A 16807-nucleotide genomic window follows, 5' to 3' on the forward strand; every position below is an offset into this window, starting at 1 on the left:
AAGATCCCACATGTTGCTTTTATACACCCATTTCTCTTTAAAAAAAATTGTCTATTTTTCAAAATTGAATTATAAGAATTTTTTATATATTCTGGAATATATGGATTTTTTCCCTGCAGTCTGTTAATACAGTGAATTATACTGATCAGTTTATTTTAAAATTGTGGCAAAATTTACATAACATACATATTATTTACAGTCTTGACCATTAAGTATACAGTTCACTGGTATTAAGTATTGTGCAGCTGGTTAGGGGGAGGAGAAGATGGCAAACTAGAAGCAGCCCATACATGTGCTGCTCTTAAGGGAGAGGATCAAAAGTTGCAGGTGGATGCCTACCCGCGGATGGCTCTTCTCAGAAAGAACATTGTAAAATCCCAGAGAAGCAACGGGGGACACTCAGAGTGAAGGAGAAGATGATGGGGTGATTCATTCAGCAAGATTGAAGGGATCTGTGGGGAGTCCACATGTTGGAAAGGTCAGCAGGAGGGAGGATGGGGCTCCACACTCATCCGACAGGCACTGTGGCCCAAGCCGTGAGGGGCTCCCTCCACTACAGACCTTTGGACTGATCGAGGAGCTGCTCAGAGTCTGTGCAGAGACATTGCACCGGAGCATGGGTGCAGCAGGGATCTGGTGGCTGCCAATCCTGAGTTTCTGCAGCTGATGCCATCCTGAGCTCTCAGGTGCACAGCGCCAGATCGGCTTGGGACCTGGCTGTACAGCAGTAGCCTTTGCATCACCCCCCGCTGGGCTGTGGAGGGAGTGGGCAGAGTGGACACTACCCCGTGCTGTGCCCTGTGGCTGGGAGCCTAGTGTCCCTCCCCTCCAGTGTGGGATCTGAGCAGAGGTGATGCCTCAGGTGCTACAGGCACCACCTGGGAAGCCTTGGGTACCTGCCTCAGTAGGACCTAGGTTGGGTGAGAACCCCACCTGCATGGCCTCCTCCGCAGTCTCTAGTTCTGGCTCTCACTGTGCCGGGGCCTGAGGCTCTGCCTGTGTGGCTTTAGAGCTCCCACCAGGCCTACAAAACTGTCCACTGTCCGTAAGATTCCAGTGTTGCACCTGGAACCCGAGACTCCACCCCTGAGTCTCCACCACTGCTGCTGGGCCAGCAGAACCACCCCAAGGTCCAACACCCCGCCAAGGACCCCCAGCCTCAAGCTGCAATTACACCTGGACCTGGTTTGAGCCAATGCCCACAGCCCAGTCACCCACAACCACTGCCTAGATAGGTTCGCCCAGCTGCTACTGTCACTTCTTCAGGGAGATCCCAGGCAGAGCAATCTCCCACACAATACCAGTCTCTGTGGAAAGGGTCTCACCCAGCCCCCAACTCAAACTTCCCACAAAGATCTGAGGAACTATCCACCAGCCCACACAAAGTTCATCCAGCACCAGCTTGAACTATGGCAATCACAGGGAAGCGGGACAAATCAGAACAGCTGCACTACAGGCTCTTATTGCACCCACCCCCTCCCCTGCTGGGTCAACATTGCAGAGTAGGACACAAAAGCACCATCTAGGGACCTTCTCACTAAGCAAGAGAGTTCCTAGCAAAGGAGAACAGGTGCCCTGCAACCCTGTTAGCTCTGAGACAAGAGGAGTCAGATGAGAAGAAACCAGCAAAAGAACCTTGGCAATATGAAAAACAAAACAGTTCAACACCCCCAAGGAATCACAATGGGCTACAGTAGTGCACTCCTACCAAAGGGAAGTTGTTGAAATGACAGAAATGGAATTCAGAATATGGATGGCAAATAAGATGGATGGAATTAAAGAGAAAGTTGAAACTCAACAAAAAGAAGCCAAAAAAATATTTCAGGAAATCAATGAAAAAAAATGAAAAAATTGCTAAAGAGCTAGACAACATAAGAAAGGATTTAATAGAATTTAAATGAAAAGAGTCATTTAGGGAATTTCAAAACACAGCAGAAAGCTTCAACAGACTAAACCAAGGCGAAGAAAGAATCTCAGAGCTTGAAGACAAGGCTCTTGAGCTAACCTAGTCATTCAAAGAGGCAGAGAAGGGAATAAAAAAGACTGAGCAATCACTTAGAGAAATATTGGACTATGCAAAGCAAACTAACATACGAATTATAGGTATCCCTGAGGGAGAAGAAAGAGCAAGAAATATGGAAAATCTATTTGAGGGAATTAATGAGGAAAACTTCCCTGGTATTGCCAGGGATTCTGACATCCAGATACCAGATGGTCATCTAACACCAGGAAGATTCATAGCAAATAATATATCTCAAAGACACATAGTCATCAACCTAGCCAAAGTCAACATAAAGGAGAAAATTCTACAAGCAACAAGACAAAAGCAACAACTAACCTACAAAGGAAAACCCATCGGAGTAACTGCAGACTTCTCAGTGGAGACCTAATAAGCCAGAGGAATTGGAGCCCCATCTTCAGTCTTCTTCAACAGAACAACTATGAACTTAGAATTTGGTATCCTGCAAAACTAAGTTTTATAATTGACGGAGAAAATAAAGTCTTTTCCAGACAAGCAAACACTAAGGGAATTTGTCACAACCAGACCTGTCCAGTAGGAAATACTCAGAACTGCATTATACGTGGATCAGCACAATAGATACCCACCAGTGTAAAATCACCCAAAAGCTAAAGCTCACAGCTCATATAAGACAATAGCACAAGCGGGAAAACAAAGCAATAAGTTTACTACCCAACATAAACAGAACAGCATCCCACATATCAATTCTATTACTCAATGTTAACTGTCTGAATGCCCCACTCACAAGACACAGGCCGGCTGAATGGATGGAAAAACATACTGTGCAACCATCACTACCATCCATCTCCACTACTCTGTCTTGTAAAACTCAAACTCTACCCATTAAACTCTCCCCATGCCCCCTTATGCCCCAGCTCCTGGAAGACACTATTCTACTTTCTGTCTCTATATATTTGACTACTCCAGGTACATCAAGTAAGCGGAATTATACAGTATTTGTCTTGTGACTGGCTTAGCATAATGTCCTTAAGGTTCATCCATGTTGGAGCATGTGTCATAATTTCCTGTTAAAGGCTGAATAATATTGTATTTTATATAGACAACACCTCTTGTTCATCTGTTCATCCATAAGTAGACACCTGGGTCACTGCCACCTTTTGGCTATTGTGAATGCAGCTGCTACAAACGTGGATGTACAAATGTGTCTTTGAGACCCTGCTTTCAGTTCTTTTAGGCACATATCCAGAAGTGGAATTGCTGTATCATTTAGTATCTAGATCCTTCTTTTAACTCTGCCTATGCTTTTCTCCAAGCCCTGACTCTGATTACTTTTTCCATTTAGGGGTTTAAATTTTAAAAGTTCTCATCCATTTATTCTTTAAATAACACAGTAAACCCTTAATTAAGAAGATTGTGCAGAGAATAGAGCATAGTGGTTACTAAATTTCCTGGCTAAATGGCCAGAAACCCCTTTGTTTCAATTTTTGCTGTTGAAGAAGTATGTTAGTTCATTTTATTCTCTTAGTAAGTACAGTAAACGTAATAGAATCTCTCTGTAATTCAGGATCTTGTAATGCTTCAGGGCTATCATTTTTTTTTTTTTTTTTTTTTTTTTTGAGACAGAGTCTCACTCTGTTGCCCAGGCTAGAGGGAGTGCCGTGGCGTCAGCCGAGCTCACAGCAACCTCAAACTCCTGAGCTCAAGCGATCCTCCTGTCTCAGCCTCCCGAGTAGCTGGGACTACAGGCATGCACCACCATGCCCGGCTAATTTTTTCTATATATATTTTTAGCTGTCCATATAATTTCTTTCTATTTTTAGTAGAGATGGGGTCTCGCTCTTGCTCAGGCTGGTCTCGAACTCCTGAGCTCAAACGATCCGCCCACCTCGGCCTCCCAGAGTGCTAGGATTACAGGCGTGAGCCACCACGCCCGGCCTCAGGGCTATCATTATAAGCATGGATTCTCAGCATAGCATACCACAGCAATAAGTTATTGGCGATTAGGGCAAAGCACCAGTGCCTCTGGACTTTTTACAAAATTAAATCCTTGATATGAGTTTTTAAAAAATTATTTGTGTTTATAACCAAATCAATATAGTGTTATGTGATAATTGATATTTGAAAGGTAGTTACTAAACTTTTTCATGTGGCCACCTTTACTAATTTTTTCTTCTCTGCCTTCTTTGCATCTGTATCCTCATGTCACCAGATAACAGGCAGTCACCCTGGCTCTGAATAAACACATTAAATAGGTGTACCTTGTAAAAGGAAATGGAATCTGGAACTCAGTACACGTCTTCCTCTCCCAGATGCATTTCTCCTTTTTTCTAGAGACAGGGACTTCCTATGTTGCCCAGGCTGTCTCGAACTTCTGGCCTCAAGTGATCCTTTCTGCCTCAGCCTCCTCAAGTGCTGGGATTACAGGCATGAGCCATCATGCCTGGCCTGCATTTCTCTTTCTTCTTTTACTATATGTCTTGGTCAGTTCAGGCTGCTATAATAAAATACCACAGTGCTTAGAAGCAGAGGTTCAGCCATGCCAGTTGTTAGTTCTGACCCAATTTCAACTCTGCCTGGCAAGTAGTAATACCTTCTTTTACAGATATAAAGAAATGAAGATACCTGGTATATTTTAAACATAGTTCCCCAGGCATGTACTACTAGGTTTTTCTAACTTGTATTTTTAATCAGACCATAGGGTTTGCATTATACATGTCCATCTGCACAGGCTGTGTAGCTTAAACAACAAACATTTCTCAGTCTAGAAGCTGGGAATTCCAAGATCAAAGCAGATTTGGTGTCTAGTGAGGGCACTCATTCTGGTTTGCAGATACTGTATCCTCACATGGAGGAGAGAATGGGGCTCTGGTCTCTTTCTCTTCTTATACAGGCAGTAAACCCATCATGGAGTTCCCATCCTCCAGACATCCTCTGAATCTACTTACTTTTCAAAGGTTTTGCCTCCAAATACCATGACATTGGGGACTAGGGCTTCAACATATGAATTTGGGGGAAGACACAAACATTCAGTCCAAGTACACTTAAAGAAAGAAGAATAGAGCTTTTGAGGAGAGAGGACCAGAGAAAGAAAGAAAGAGGAGAAAAAGCAAAGAAATCATGAAGAAGCACAAAGAAGGGGAAGGAAAAAAAGCATGGGTTGCGGAGGGTTCAGTGGGAGTAGGAAAAGGAGGTTGGAGAAGTCCCAAAGTCAGGCTTTACCTCTCTCTTCCCTCCATCTTTGGACTAAATATAGCCCTATTCCCTCTGGATCTGAGGATGGTTCTGGAAGGCATGAAACAACTGCCAGGACACTCCTGTGGCTATGACAAGTGGATAACTAAACCAGAGGTCACTTAGGCTGGCGTGAACTTAATTTTCTGCAACAAGCATTTCTTGAGTGCCTGCCCTCCACAGCCTCCTGAGTTCAATAACCACTGGCCAAGAATAGAAAAGACCAAACCTCATTCCAGATGTTTTGTTCACCACTCTGTGGACATAAGAGGGTAATTTGGCAAATTTTCTAAGCCCCTTCTCTGTTCTGTGCCTGAACACACGTTTCTCTAATCTTAGGGCTGGCGGATTTGGAAGGAGGCTTAAAGATTGGCTTCCTTTGGCCCTTCAGTTGATAATGTCCATCCAAAATTCTTAGAGGCAGAGGTTCAGCCATGCCAGTTGTTAGTTCTGACCTGATTTCAACTCTGCCTGACACGTAGTAATACCTTCTTTTACAGATATAAAGAAATGAAGATACCTGGTATATTTTAAACATAGTTCCCCAGGCAGGTATTACTGGGTTCTTCTAACTTGTATTTTTAATCAGACCATAGGGTTTGCATTATATGTGTCCAGCCTTGGAAGTAGACCTAGGAACCCAGAGGCTTAACAATTTTAAACATACATTTTCCATGTGATACTCCGGGATGAAACTGAAGATATTGTTAGAGTAATTTAGTTACAAAGAAATTGTAGTATCTAAGCTATGTACAGGAATCAAGAAACAAGTAAAAAATGTAAGCAGGCTTTTTGTTCTTAATAGATTACTGATGTTGCATGATTTGTGGTATAATTACTGCTCACAATTCTGATCTGAAATTGCTATTCTTCCATGGCTTAATTAACATTAAAAAACCTAAGATAGCTTTCCTTACAAATATGATTCCTGTCCTAGAAGGGTTTTCAATCTTACAAAGAAATAAAGTTGGAGCAATGAGTGATTTGCCTGCAAAAAGATGCTGACGAGGATATCATTAATCAGCGGTTTTTGACAGGGGTTATTTTGCCCCTCAGGGGGTATTTGATAATGTCTGGACACATTTTTGATTATTTAATTTGGGGGAGGAGCTGCTACTGTCATCTAGTGGGCAGAGGCTAGGGTTGCTGCTAAACATTCACAGTATATAGCACAGCCCCCCACCCCCACACAACAAAGAATTATCTATTTGGTCAACAATGCCAGTAGTGCTGAGGTTAAAAAGCCCTGTCATAAATATGTGCAGAAGATACAACATGGACTAAATTAAGAAAAATCCAAGATGTTGCGCACAATTGTGGCTGTCTCTCGGTTTTTCCGGGCTCCCCTCTCCCCCTTCAGCTTTCTATTGGAAATCATTTTGGACTTACAAATTGGGTAATTTTCAACTGTATTTCCTTAGTACTTGACACATGGGAGGCTTTGCTAAATGCTGAATGAAGTAAAGAATGAGGAAAGGGACCCATTAGGACCAGATCCACTTAGCTTTTACTTGGTTTCTTAGAAACATCCAGCAGTTTACCTCCTGTATCTGCCTGTGCCTTTGCTTCTGCTTGGCTTAGGCTGCTCTGTGCTGGTGGAATTGGTATCGGGGAGAACACCTCCTATTCAGGCCCCTGATGAGGTTTGGGTCTTGAGAGAAATCATTTCACACCCTAAACCTTACCCCAGCCATTGAGGACAGTCCAACAGGCTATAACATAGTCAATAAATAGGAGTATGTGGATATTCTGATTAAAACAGAAACCTAGAAAGTAAAAGTCTTTCATAATTCTGATAAAAACTGGAAGAACATAATGCTCATTTGTTAAGTGTATATATTAACATACTATTAAAGATAAAACTGGAATTATAATTTTATGGTATGCCATACTATTTTACAACTTGTATTTTCACCATACTATATTGTGGACATTCTTTGTTCCAGTTTGATGGGTAAATCAGTTAAAGTTGTTTGCAAAATAAGGATTATAGTATCCACCTACCTATTTCACAGGCATTAGAAAGACTCATAAATAAAGATTTGGAAAGTATAATGAGTTTTTTTAGATGAAAATTATTGTATGCCATGCTCTATTTTTAATTGATTATAACAATGTTGAATGATTTTATTACTAGTTTCTTTTTAGGAGTTACTGAAATGTTTTTTAAAACATTCTGAGTCCTCAGAAAGAAACCACGAGGCTACATTAATATAGTTTGTGTAATACTTGTAGAATTTAATTATCTTTTTTGTGTCTCCACAGGCAAATATGTGTATCAGCCTATGACCCCTGTGGAACAGCTTCCAAGCACTGAGATTCCTGCTAGGCCTCGGGAACCCACAAACACCATTCAGATCTCAGTCTCCCTCACTGAACATTTTTTGAAATTTGCATCTGTCTTCCAGCCTCCCCTTCCCCCTGACTCACCAAGGTACTGTATGATTTCAGACCTCTTTATTGACAACTATCAGGTTAAATGTATTAATGGGAAGATGTGTTATGTGCAGAAGCAGCCAGCGCCACATTCCCACAAAATGAGCCCCGAGGAGGTCTCTGCACACGATGCCTTAATTTCAAAAGAGAGCAGTACACCAAAAATAGATCACTGCTCTTCTCCCTCAAGTTCTGAGGACTCTGGGATCAATGCAATTGGGGCTCACTATGTGGAATCGTGTGATGAGGACACAGAAGAAGGAGCAGAACTGAGTTCAGAGGAAGATTACAGTCCAGAGAGCAGCTGGGAACCGGACGAGTGCACCCTTCTCTCCCCTTCACAGTCTGATCTGGAAGTGATTGAAACAATAGAAACCACCGTGTGAGAGTCCAGGCAGGAAGCTGCAGCCTCTGATCCATGCTGAGCTTTCATACCTTTGTCTGATGGATCCTTTTTTCCAATGCTGTTGATATTTTCTACCCCTCGTTAACAACCATAGCAGTTCAGTGGTCTGCTGATTAGCTTCACTCTTAAATTAGTCTTACAACTAAGACATTCTTTTTATTATAGTTTTCTTTTGTATCTTGACTTACTTTCTATGTAGCATCTGGTGTCATAAATTGTGACCCAGCCTTAATTTCACTGGGAACTTTGAAAGCAGTGAAGCAATGATCACAGAGTATCACAGATCAGATTGAGGAGCTACCCAGAGTGAAGGAGACAGTATTTCCAAGTAGCCAGTCCTCCGCAGAGAGACTCCTGGCATTCCTTTCAGCATGGTCATAGGCGCTCCTGTCCTGCTAGTCCCCGCTCACTTGCGGGGAACAGAGTGTACCCTGGCAGATGCCGTTCCTTCCTGCCCGCACCACCCAACACCTGCACTGGGGCTGGACCAGAGCTGCCTTGGCTTACGTCTGGGAGGTCACCGGAAGCCAGCACAGCCCGTGGTTATGGCCAGTGTCTGTACAACGCTCCATGACTGGGGCTGAGCTAGACCTTCACATAAGAAGAAACCTCATCTGTTTCATGATAAAACAGTTTTAGCTGAGCACCTACACTTTGCAGGGTGCTAAGGCGGGATACAGAATGAATAAGACCTGATTCCCACCGTGAAGGGGCCCATAATCCAACAGGTGATATAATGCATGCAGTAACATTACCCAGAATGCCCTGGGAACCCAGGGGAAGCAGAGATGTACTTGGCGTGGGCCAGCTGGGGAAGGTGTTACAGCATTTGAGCTGGCCTCTTGGGTGAGTTCCCCAACATTTCCCTGCTTTTCTTAATTATTGTTTAAATCTGGGGAAAACTTTTAGGAAGTTATATACATATTATATTTAGGAGGCAGCCACATCTGACTTTTACAGGAAAAAAAATCAATTAATAGTTTTAGTTAGCATGGAAATGCTAAAGACAGAAGTCCTTTAGGGATTAGGAATGAATCTAATAGGTTTGATTAATTCTGCTTCATTTGGTTGTATGAAGCATTAGAATGACTTGGGTGAGAAATGGATTAGAATTCAGTATGATGCATGGATTTTTTTATGCAAATGCAAAAGCAGTTGAAATAGTTCACTGTTGAGAAAATATTTTGCATAATATTCATTCACTTTCACTATACTAATATCCATGGTCTGTTGTATATGTTCTCTTTTCTCACATGCACAAAATAGTGAATATTGTTTCTTATTTAGCTCTCTTCAGAATTCTACTCCTAATCTCCATTTATACCAGGTATTCTCATGTTAGTTGGTTATCTACCATTTCTTCAAATCTATCCATGAGGCACAGTTAAGAATCCAGGAAAATTTAAATATGGCCAAATGAAATGAGAACTATCAATGTTGGAGGTAGAAAAATACTTCTAACTATCCATGAGCATGCTTTCTTGGCATTATCTTGTGCTCTGTCAGCATTGTGACACATGTTTTCTATGTCACATTAGTTTGTATCTCAAGAAATGAGAAGAGGCCTGTTGTTTTTTTCCCTGAAGCCTCCATTTGGCATCTTTCCACAAACTACTCAAGGAAGAATCTGCTTTCCTAGTTGTACACATAGTTCAAGTCATTTACTAGAACTTTTTGTTAGGTTTAGGTGGCCAAAACATCCATAGGGTTTAGAAGGCAGAGTATGCATTTTCCTTTGCAGTGTTAAGTTAAAACTGTCTGTGCTAGATGACAATGCAGCATAAAGTTCTTACTTACGGAAATTTAAAGACTCGATGAGTCAAACCAAGAAGGCAGTAAAAGGAACTCCAGGAACAACAAGGCAGAGGAGAGAGAAGGCAGAGGCAGGTGTGGGCATAAGGGGCTTTTCCCTGCCTTGGCATGGCTCAGGTGGCCTGGGGGCATCTGATGAGCCCTGCCTGAGGTTCTCAGAGCCTCCCTCGAGTCAGTGGCCAGCTGTCGGCAGGCATGGCAGCCAAGTACCTGCAAGCCACCCATCAGGCTACAGCGGTGCAGTCATTCATCGTATACTCAGGGTTGTAACAGCAACACCAGGGCCCTGTCTAGATTTACCCCTTTGGTGAACTCACCGAATCCCCTGGGTGGGCACATGCAGGGGGGCTTCTTTCTCTACACTGTTCCCATCAATGCTCTATTATGGGCCCACATTCCCACCCATTAAACTAACGGGAGTCAACAAGCAGGTTTCCAAAGCCATGGAAATACATGGTCATGGGGCCACATTTCTGAAACTTGGCTAACTGTCAAGGATGGGCCCCTTTATCGATACTATCTATCTATGACTTTTGTCTAGGTTCCTGTTTTTTAAACTCCTGAACTGCCATTCAGATTAGCCACGATTTTAATGCAATTTTTGGATTTAACAATGGTTGATAATCACTTTAAATATTTGCACAATCTCTTTATAATTAAAAACTCACTAAGCTTCACTTACTACTGTCTATTGTATAGAATTGGAGATGTTCCATTGTATTGTAAATATCATATACTCCTGGATCTCAAAACGGCCTTTTCTAAATAAGCACAAGGAAAAAATTTTTTTTGTCCTAGCACAGTTAATAATTCTCTGGAATATATGATTGAACTGGAATTGTTTCTTTATGCTTGCATTCCAAAATCAACTGATAAGGATATAAAAATGTGTAGTTTCAATTTAAATTCTAGGCCTATTCTGTTCTATGTTTTATGAAAGAATTTCTCTGTAATGCTGATATTACATTGCTAATTTGTATATGCATATTTATAGGCACCTTAGAAAATGTTTAGACTACAGCTGCACTATCGACATTGAACACAGTCATATTAAATAGCCTCATGATTAATACTTGCACATTGACACACATGAAAGCTTTATAATTTGGACCTAGTAGTATGCTCAGTAGAGCAAGGGTTGGGCTGTATGGATGGATAAACTGCTTTCTTAGGCTTTTGCGGAAAGCTGGCACTGTTCCTACTTTTGGCAAGTTGGTGTAAAAACTATTAGGTTGAAGCTTAAGAAAACTAAATTCCATATTTAATAGAATTATCTATCCAAGATTTATTTTAGAATTTTTAAGTTTCAAGTATGCTCAGAACTTTTCTGAGAAATGACAAAGCAGTTAAAATGCTTTTGCAGTTATAACTATTTGGTATATTAAAACATAAGGCTTTATTATCAAATCTCGTATTTTTTACCTTTTAATTTTTAAGATGAGAATTTGAGGACAACCCTGAAGAAGAACAGTTGCTTCCCTACAAGGGGAAGACTTGTAGTTCAAGGTAATACAATACAAAACAAAAGCAAAACCACCAAGAGCAGAACAAAACTACATAGTTTTTTTCCTGAAATACTTTTTGGATTTATCTTGGGACTGTTTTATTTCTTCACCTCCACTTCCTGGTCTATTTGAAACATTGCAATTCTTTTGGGACCGATCATAACTCCTTTTATGCAAATTTATTCTCTCCTTGGGTAACAGGATGCAACTGGATAATTTAGAAAGCTATCAAAATATCCAGATAAGTTTGGTGGTATAGATACTACTAGGCAAGAAAAAAAAAGCACAAGTTAAAATATTTATAATCAGCTCTTAATTATTCCACATCTCATTTGCAAAATGTTATTGTCATGTTTTAGCTTTTTACATGAAGATGATAAAGTTTTAACAGTTTTCTTTCCTAGCCCCTTCTCCAGAGGGGGTGTGAAGCAGGATCAAGGAGGCCAGTTATATTTTAGGCTTTTCAGTAGTTTGTGATTTTGTATTTTCCCATTGAGAAGGAGGAAGAGGGAGAAGGCAAGTGGGAGTTCCACTTTATCAGTGCCGTGAGTGCCAGGATGTCAGTCTGTCTCACATCCAAACACAAATCCAAGGGCACTTCTCAAAATTAACTTTGGTATCATTCACCACTTAAAAATTTTGTCAGTGCTCCTTTTCATTCCTATGGATAATTGAGAGTGACTGTATTACGAAAGGGCCATGTTTCAGTTAGTGCCAAGTTCCTTTTTCTATTAAGATTGAAGCAGTGCTCTTAGCCTAAACGCATCTGAAAGTGACCCATCACTGGCAGTTTTAATACTGAGCTTCCATATCATTATGTTCACATCATTTTTGAAGGCTGTTCATACCCTGCAATATTCACTTGCTGTGCTATTTTTTAAAAACTATTTTAAAGTTTTAAGCACAATGTTGATTCTTCTGTAATTTCCTAAAATTATATTGTTTTCCTACAGACAGCTCAACTTTCCTTTATGTATAATACTTTAGGAAAATACTGCCTTGTAAAATAAACGTGATTTTTCTTCTTTTGTACCAGAACAGATCTGTTTTAGAGTGTGGAATACTGTTCCCCCGACCCCAAAACAAAAACCAACATTTGCAAAATGTGAAACATTTATATCAAGGGTTTACTGTGTGCTAGGGAACAAGCCATTTACACCCATTATCCCATTTAAACTTTACATTACTTCATAAAGTCCAGGCAAATATCCACAAATACATGCTCCTGGTCACCACCCATGATAACTCCCAGAACTCTTTGTACTAAGAATGTTTTTGTTGGCTACATTGGGTCTATAGCAAATAAAACTTAACCATGCCCCCACAAGTAGCATTTATTTCACACACAGTTCCAGCCGTTGTATTTGTTTCCGCATGCCATGAAAGACAGTGTATGGCCGCAGCTCCCACTGCAGGCCAGGCGGCGAGGGAGGCTGCCACCCCCAGGGCCTGGGGGCACGGCGGCACTTGAGGGTCGCTGGTCACTGTGGCAGGTCAAGGAGCTTGTGGTTTTTATTCAGCACACCCAGAAACGAGCCGCTGCTGGAGTTGGCTTGTATTGAATCACCTCACTAGGAACTGCTAAATAAATTATCAGTGATGATATCATTGTTAATAGTATTAAGAATTAAGGCTTATCAGCTACCTTATTGCTTTCTTAGCATGACCTTCACAGCAGCACTGAGGGGAATTACAGCAGCCCATTTCACAGACTGAGAGAAGAACTGAAGAAGTACACACTTTTGCCCATAGTGGCGCAGCTCGTAAGCCAGCGGGAGTCGCTATTTGAACCCAGTCACTAGGGCTGTAGAGTCCACGCTCCTGGCCCTGCCTGCACTGCCTCATCCCTGTCCCTCCCCAGCCAACACCTCCCCGCAGGCTGGCAGCTCTCCCCAGACAGCGCTGCGAACCGACAGGCTTCCCTCCTCTTCCCTCCTCGCCCCTTCTCTGTGCTCCACACAGACCTCCTCCTCCCCCGCACGCGCCATGTTTCTGCCGACATCCCAGGGCCTTGGTTAGGCCCCTGCTGCTTCCACATTCACTCACATCTTGACCGGTGTTCCGAGGCTGGCTGTCTGCCTTCACAAAAGATAACTGGTGTTTTAAAGTGACTCCTGCAGACAGCTAATCTCATCTCTGTGTGCACTCTACTAATTTAACGCTACATAATTGTATTGCCAAGTTCTGGAAGGCATCTCATTGTAGCCTCTTACAAATGCTGACTACACACGCTTTTATTCTGCAATAAACTTTAATTTAGCATCTCGTCCTCATTACAATTCAATCACTGGGAATTGGTAATGCCTTTAACACTTAGTGTGCGTCGCCTTTCTGTGCGGAATGAAGGGAGCGAGGAGGATCTCGGGACTCAGTCTCACAGTAGGGTTCAAGGAGGGGTGATTAGAGGTCAGCTGGAATTCTTCAGGAATCAGATATGGGAAGGTGTTGGGAATACAATTAAAAATAAGGCAAGGTAAATACATGACAATATTAATGGTGTTTTTCTAGTTTTCTAAAATGAATATATATTACTTTTATAATCAAGAACAACCCAATAGGTTATTTTTAAGATGGCAAGTCCTAAGACAGTGCGTGGAGCCTGATTTTGCTGGGTCTGTGAGTGGAGGTGGAGAGCCTGTGAGTCCAGGCGGTGGCCACACACTCCCACGCACCTGTCGGAAGAGACTAAAGGCTGGACTGGGGAGTATGTCCTGGAACTAACCGGCCCCCACGGAGGAGCGACCCCACTGCAGGCAGCCAGCCATGGCTGGAGAGTTCCTGGGCCAGGCGGTTTGGAGAAAGAGGTGAGGATTTGTTTCTTCCCGTCTTTCTCAGTCCCCAGCCCAAAGCCCTGTGTGTGAGTCTAGATGGGAGATCAGAAAGCCTGGGCTGTGTGACACCTGTCCTGTCGCCTAGTATGAAAGTCCGGATGATTCCTCCCAGGGCAGAGAGCTGGAGCATCAGCGCATAATGATGACAAAACACGCGGCATCGTGGATCAGTGCAACACCACAGTGTCTGAACAGCGACCTACAGTTCACAAGGCTTTTTCCCAGATGGCAGCTTACCTGCCACACCCAGCAACTCTGTGTGGCGGGCAGGGAAGGGTGGGACAATTTTGCCAGTTTATAGCCGAAGCAGCCAAGAGTTTAGTCAACTGTATCACATGGCAGGGAGGTAGCAGGGCCAGGGCTCCACACTTCCGATTCCCAAGGCAGCCTGTGTTGCTCTCTCAACTTGTTGAGCTCCTCCAGTCAAACCCTGCCCTGCAGCCTGTTTTCTCTCCTCCCCGCATCACTTGCGCACCCAGGCCCGCCCAGACCGGGACAGTTTTGGCTTTAGGTGGGAGCATCAAGGGAACCATAGCGCAGCCCTCTGGGTATCACCTGAGGTCACTGTTGGTGCCACGTCACTCTGGCTTGGTGCCAGCCTGGCTTATCTTGGATTTGAGTCTGGTCCCCAGAACCTGACACTGCCTCGGGTTTCAGATGCGCCCCTGGATCTGAGAAAGAGCTCATCTTGGGAATTGGCCTCAGGTTTTAGCACTTTTGGAATCAGCTGCTCCTGTCTCCTCCCCCTCGCACCTCTGTTAGGGCTGGGGCGCTTGATACCACCAGGGTCCCTCAATTGCATATACTCAGCACCATGGACTTTGGGCTCCCCTCCTGGGGCCAGTCTAATCCAGGGCACTGTAGAGACTTTGATTAGTCTGCAACGAACTCTACTTCGGAGGACTGTGTAGACCCTGTCTGATTACCTTGCCATGAACATCTTAGATCTGCTTCAACCAAGGCCCTGTGCAGTAAACACAGGGGTGGATTTCTGCCCACATTTTTAGAATCTGCCTATGTGAACTGTGATGTCAAAATTCACAAAGCAAATGCAGGCACGTCCATTTATCTGCAGAAGGACCTGGAAGCCATCCCAGCCTACGAGCAACACCGGTCTAAGCAGTCAATCAGCTCAGGAGCCCTTGGGAAGAGCCAGGGGGTCACGTGGTATCTGGAGGGCAGGTCCCAGAGGCCTGGGTGTGAGTTGCACAGGGGAGCCAGGGCCCATGTTAGCCAGGAATCTAGAATGAGGGGGTTCTAGCACAGTTTAGAGGCTGCACTGAGTATATGGGGAAGACACCAAGGATTTGGGTCTCCTGAGCAACCGAAGGCCGTAGATGAATGTGGGACACACAATGGGCATCTCTGGACAAGTCATCGAGAGGTCAACAGAAGATCAGTAGGTCCAGCTAGAATTTACTGGGGTCCCTTCAGATTATTGGGGGTCCAAAAGGAGTCTTTTCTGTCCCAAAAGGATTTATTTTCTCCCCATAATCAACATATCCCAGGGGCACAGGCAGTGAACTCCTAGAGCTACCCTGTGTTTTCTGAACCAAACAAGAGATCACTGGGACCCCATGTTATTCCGCATACCAGCCACTTGGAGAGGGACTGACGGGGTCAGGGAGAGGTCGGCAGTGGCGAGTATGAGGGAGGGAGTTGACTGGAAATCGCCATCTCTGGTGGAGGTGAGGGCAGGTTATGGGCGTGCTGAGGGTGGCTGGCCAGCTCATTCTTCCAGAAAGAGAGAAGCCAGGTTGATGTGGCCCCCCAAGACTGTTAGGACCAGATGCTGACCTCCGAGACGGGTGTAGCGCAGAGTCCTGGGGGAACAGATGTCTGGACTGGGGGACCACTGGCCTCTCTGTTATAGAGAAGGGCGCCAGTGTGAGCCGAGGCCCCACCCTGCAGCTTAACAGCGGATCCTGTGAGGCTCTGAAGCCAACTATCCCCTGGCTGCGGCAGGGGGCAGATGCACTTAGAGCTAAGCTTAGGAAAAGTGTGTGTGTGTGTGTGTGTGTGTGTGAGAGAGGGAGAGAGAGAGAGAGAGAAAGAGAGAACAAGAACCAGCTCCCACGTTTCCTATCCCCTCGCCCCATGAAGCTGCAGACATTCATTCATTCACACAGGCATGTACACATTCAAAAAGGTACTATTACGCCTCCTTCTTGACCCTGCAAAATCATTCCTGAGGTTATACCCAACAGAAAAGGACACATGTTCACCAAAAGACAGGAACAAAATGGTAACAGGCCTGTCCTGGAAACAACGCAGATGCCCACTAACAGCAGAATGGGTAAATCAGGTACATTCAAACAATGGGATGCTATTCATCAGTGAGGATGAGCAACATGGATCATTGCCCGATGCTGAGTGAAAAATATATTTCCAAAAGAGTAATTGATATGTCATTCCATTGATACCAAGTTCAAAACAGGCAAAACTATCTATGCTATCAAAAGTCAGGATAGTGGCTCACTTAGGGGGGTGTGGCATGATGAACGGGGAGTTCAGGGGACCTCTGGGGTGCTGGTCCTTTCCGTTTGCTTGACCTGGGTGCCGGCTGTGCAGGTGTGTCCACGCCGAGTCCATCCAGTGCACACAT

At 43.7% G+C, this 16807-nt stretch overlaps 1 protein-coding gene across 1 annotated transcript in view; it reads left to right on the top strand.

Annotated features, from left to right (window-relative positions):
- Positions 1–8034, top strand: part of C7H3orf70 (chromosome 7 C3orf70 homolog) — an 84925-nt gene extending 76891 nt beyond the window's left edge. The window contains exon 2 of the mRNA XM_069472820.1: positions 7478–8034. Within this exon, the coding sequence (XP_069328921.1) occupies positions 7478–8034 (557 nt within the window). The remainder of the gene's footprint in view (positions 1–7477) is intronic.
- Positions 8035–16807: the final 8773 nt, after the last annotated feature.

Source organism: Eulemur rufifrons, chromosome 7 (genome assembly GCF_041146395.1).
Source record: "Eulemur rufifrons isolate Redbay chromosome 7, OSU_ERuf_1, whole genome shotgun sequence".
Lineage (NCBI taxonomy): Eukaryota > Metazoa > Chordata > Mammalia > Primates > Lemuridae > Eulemur > Eulemur rufifrons.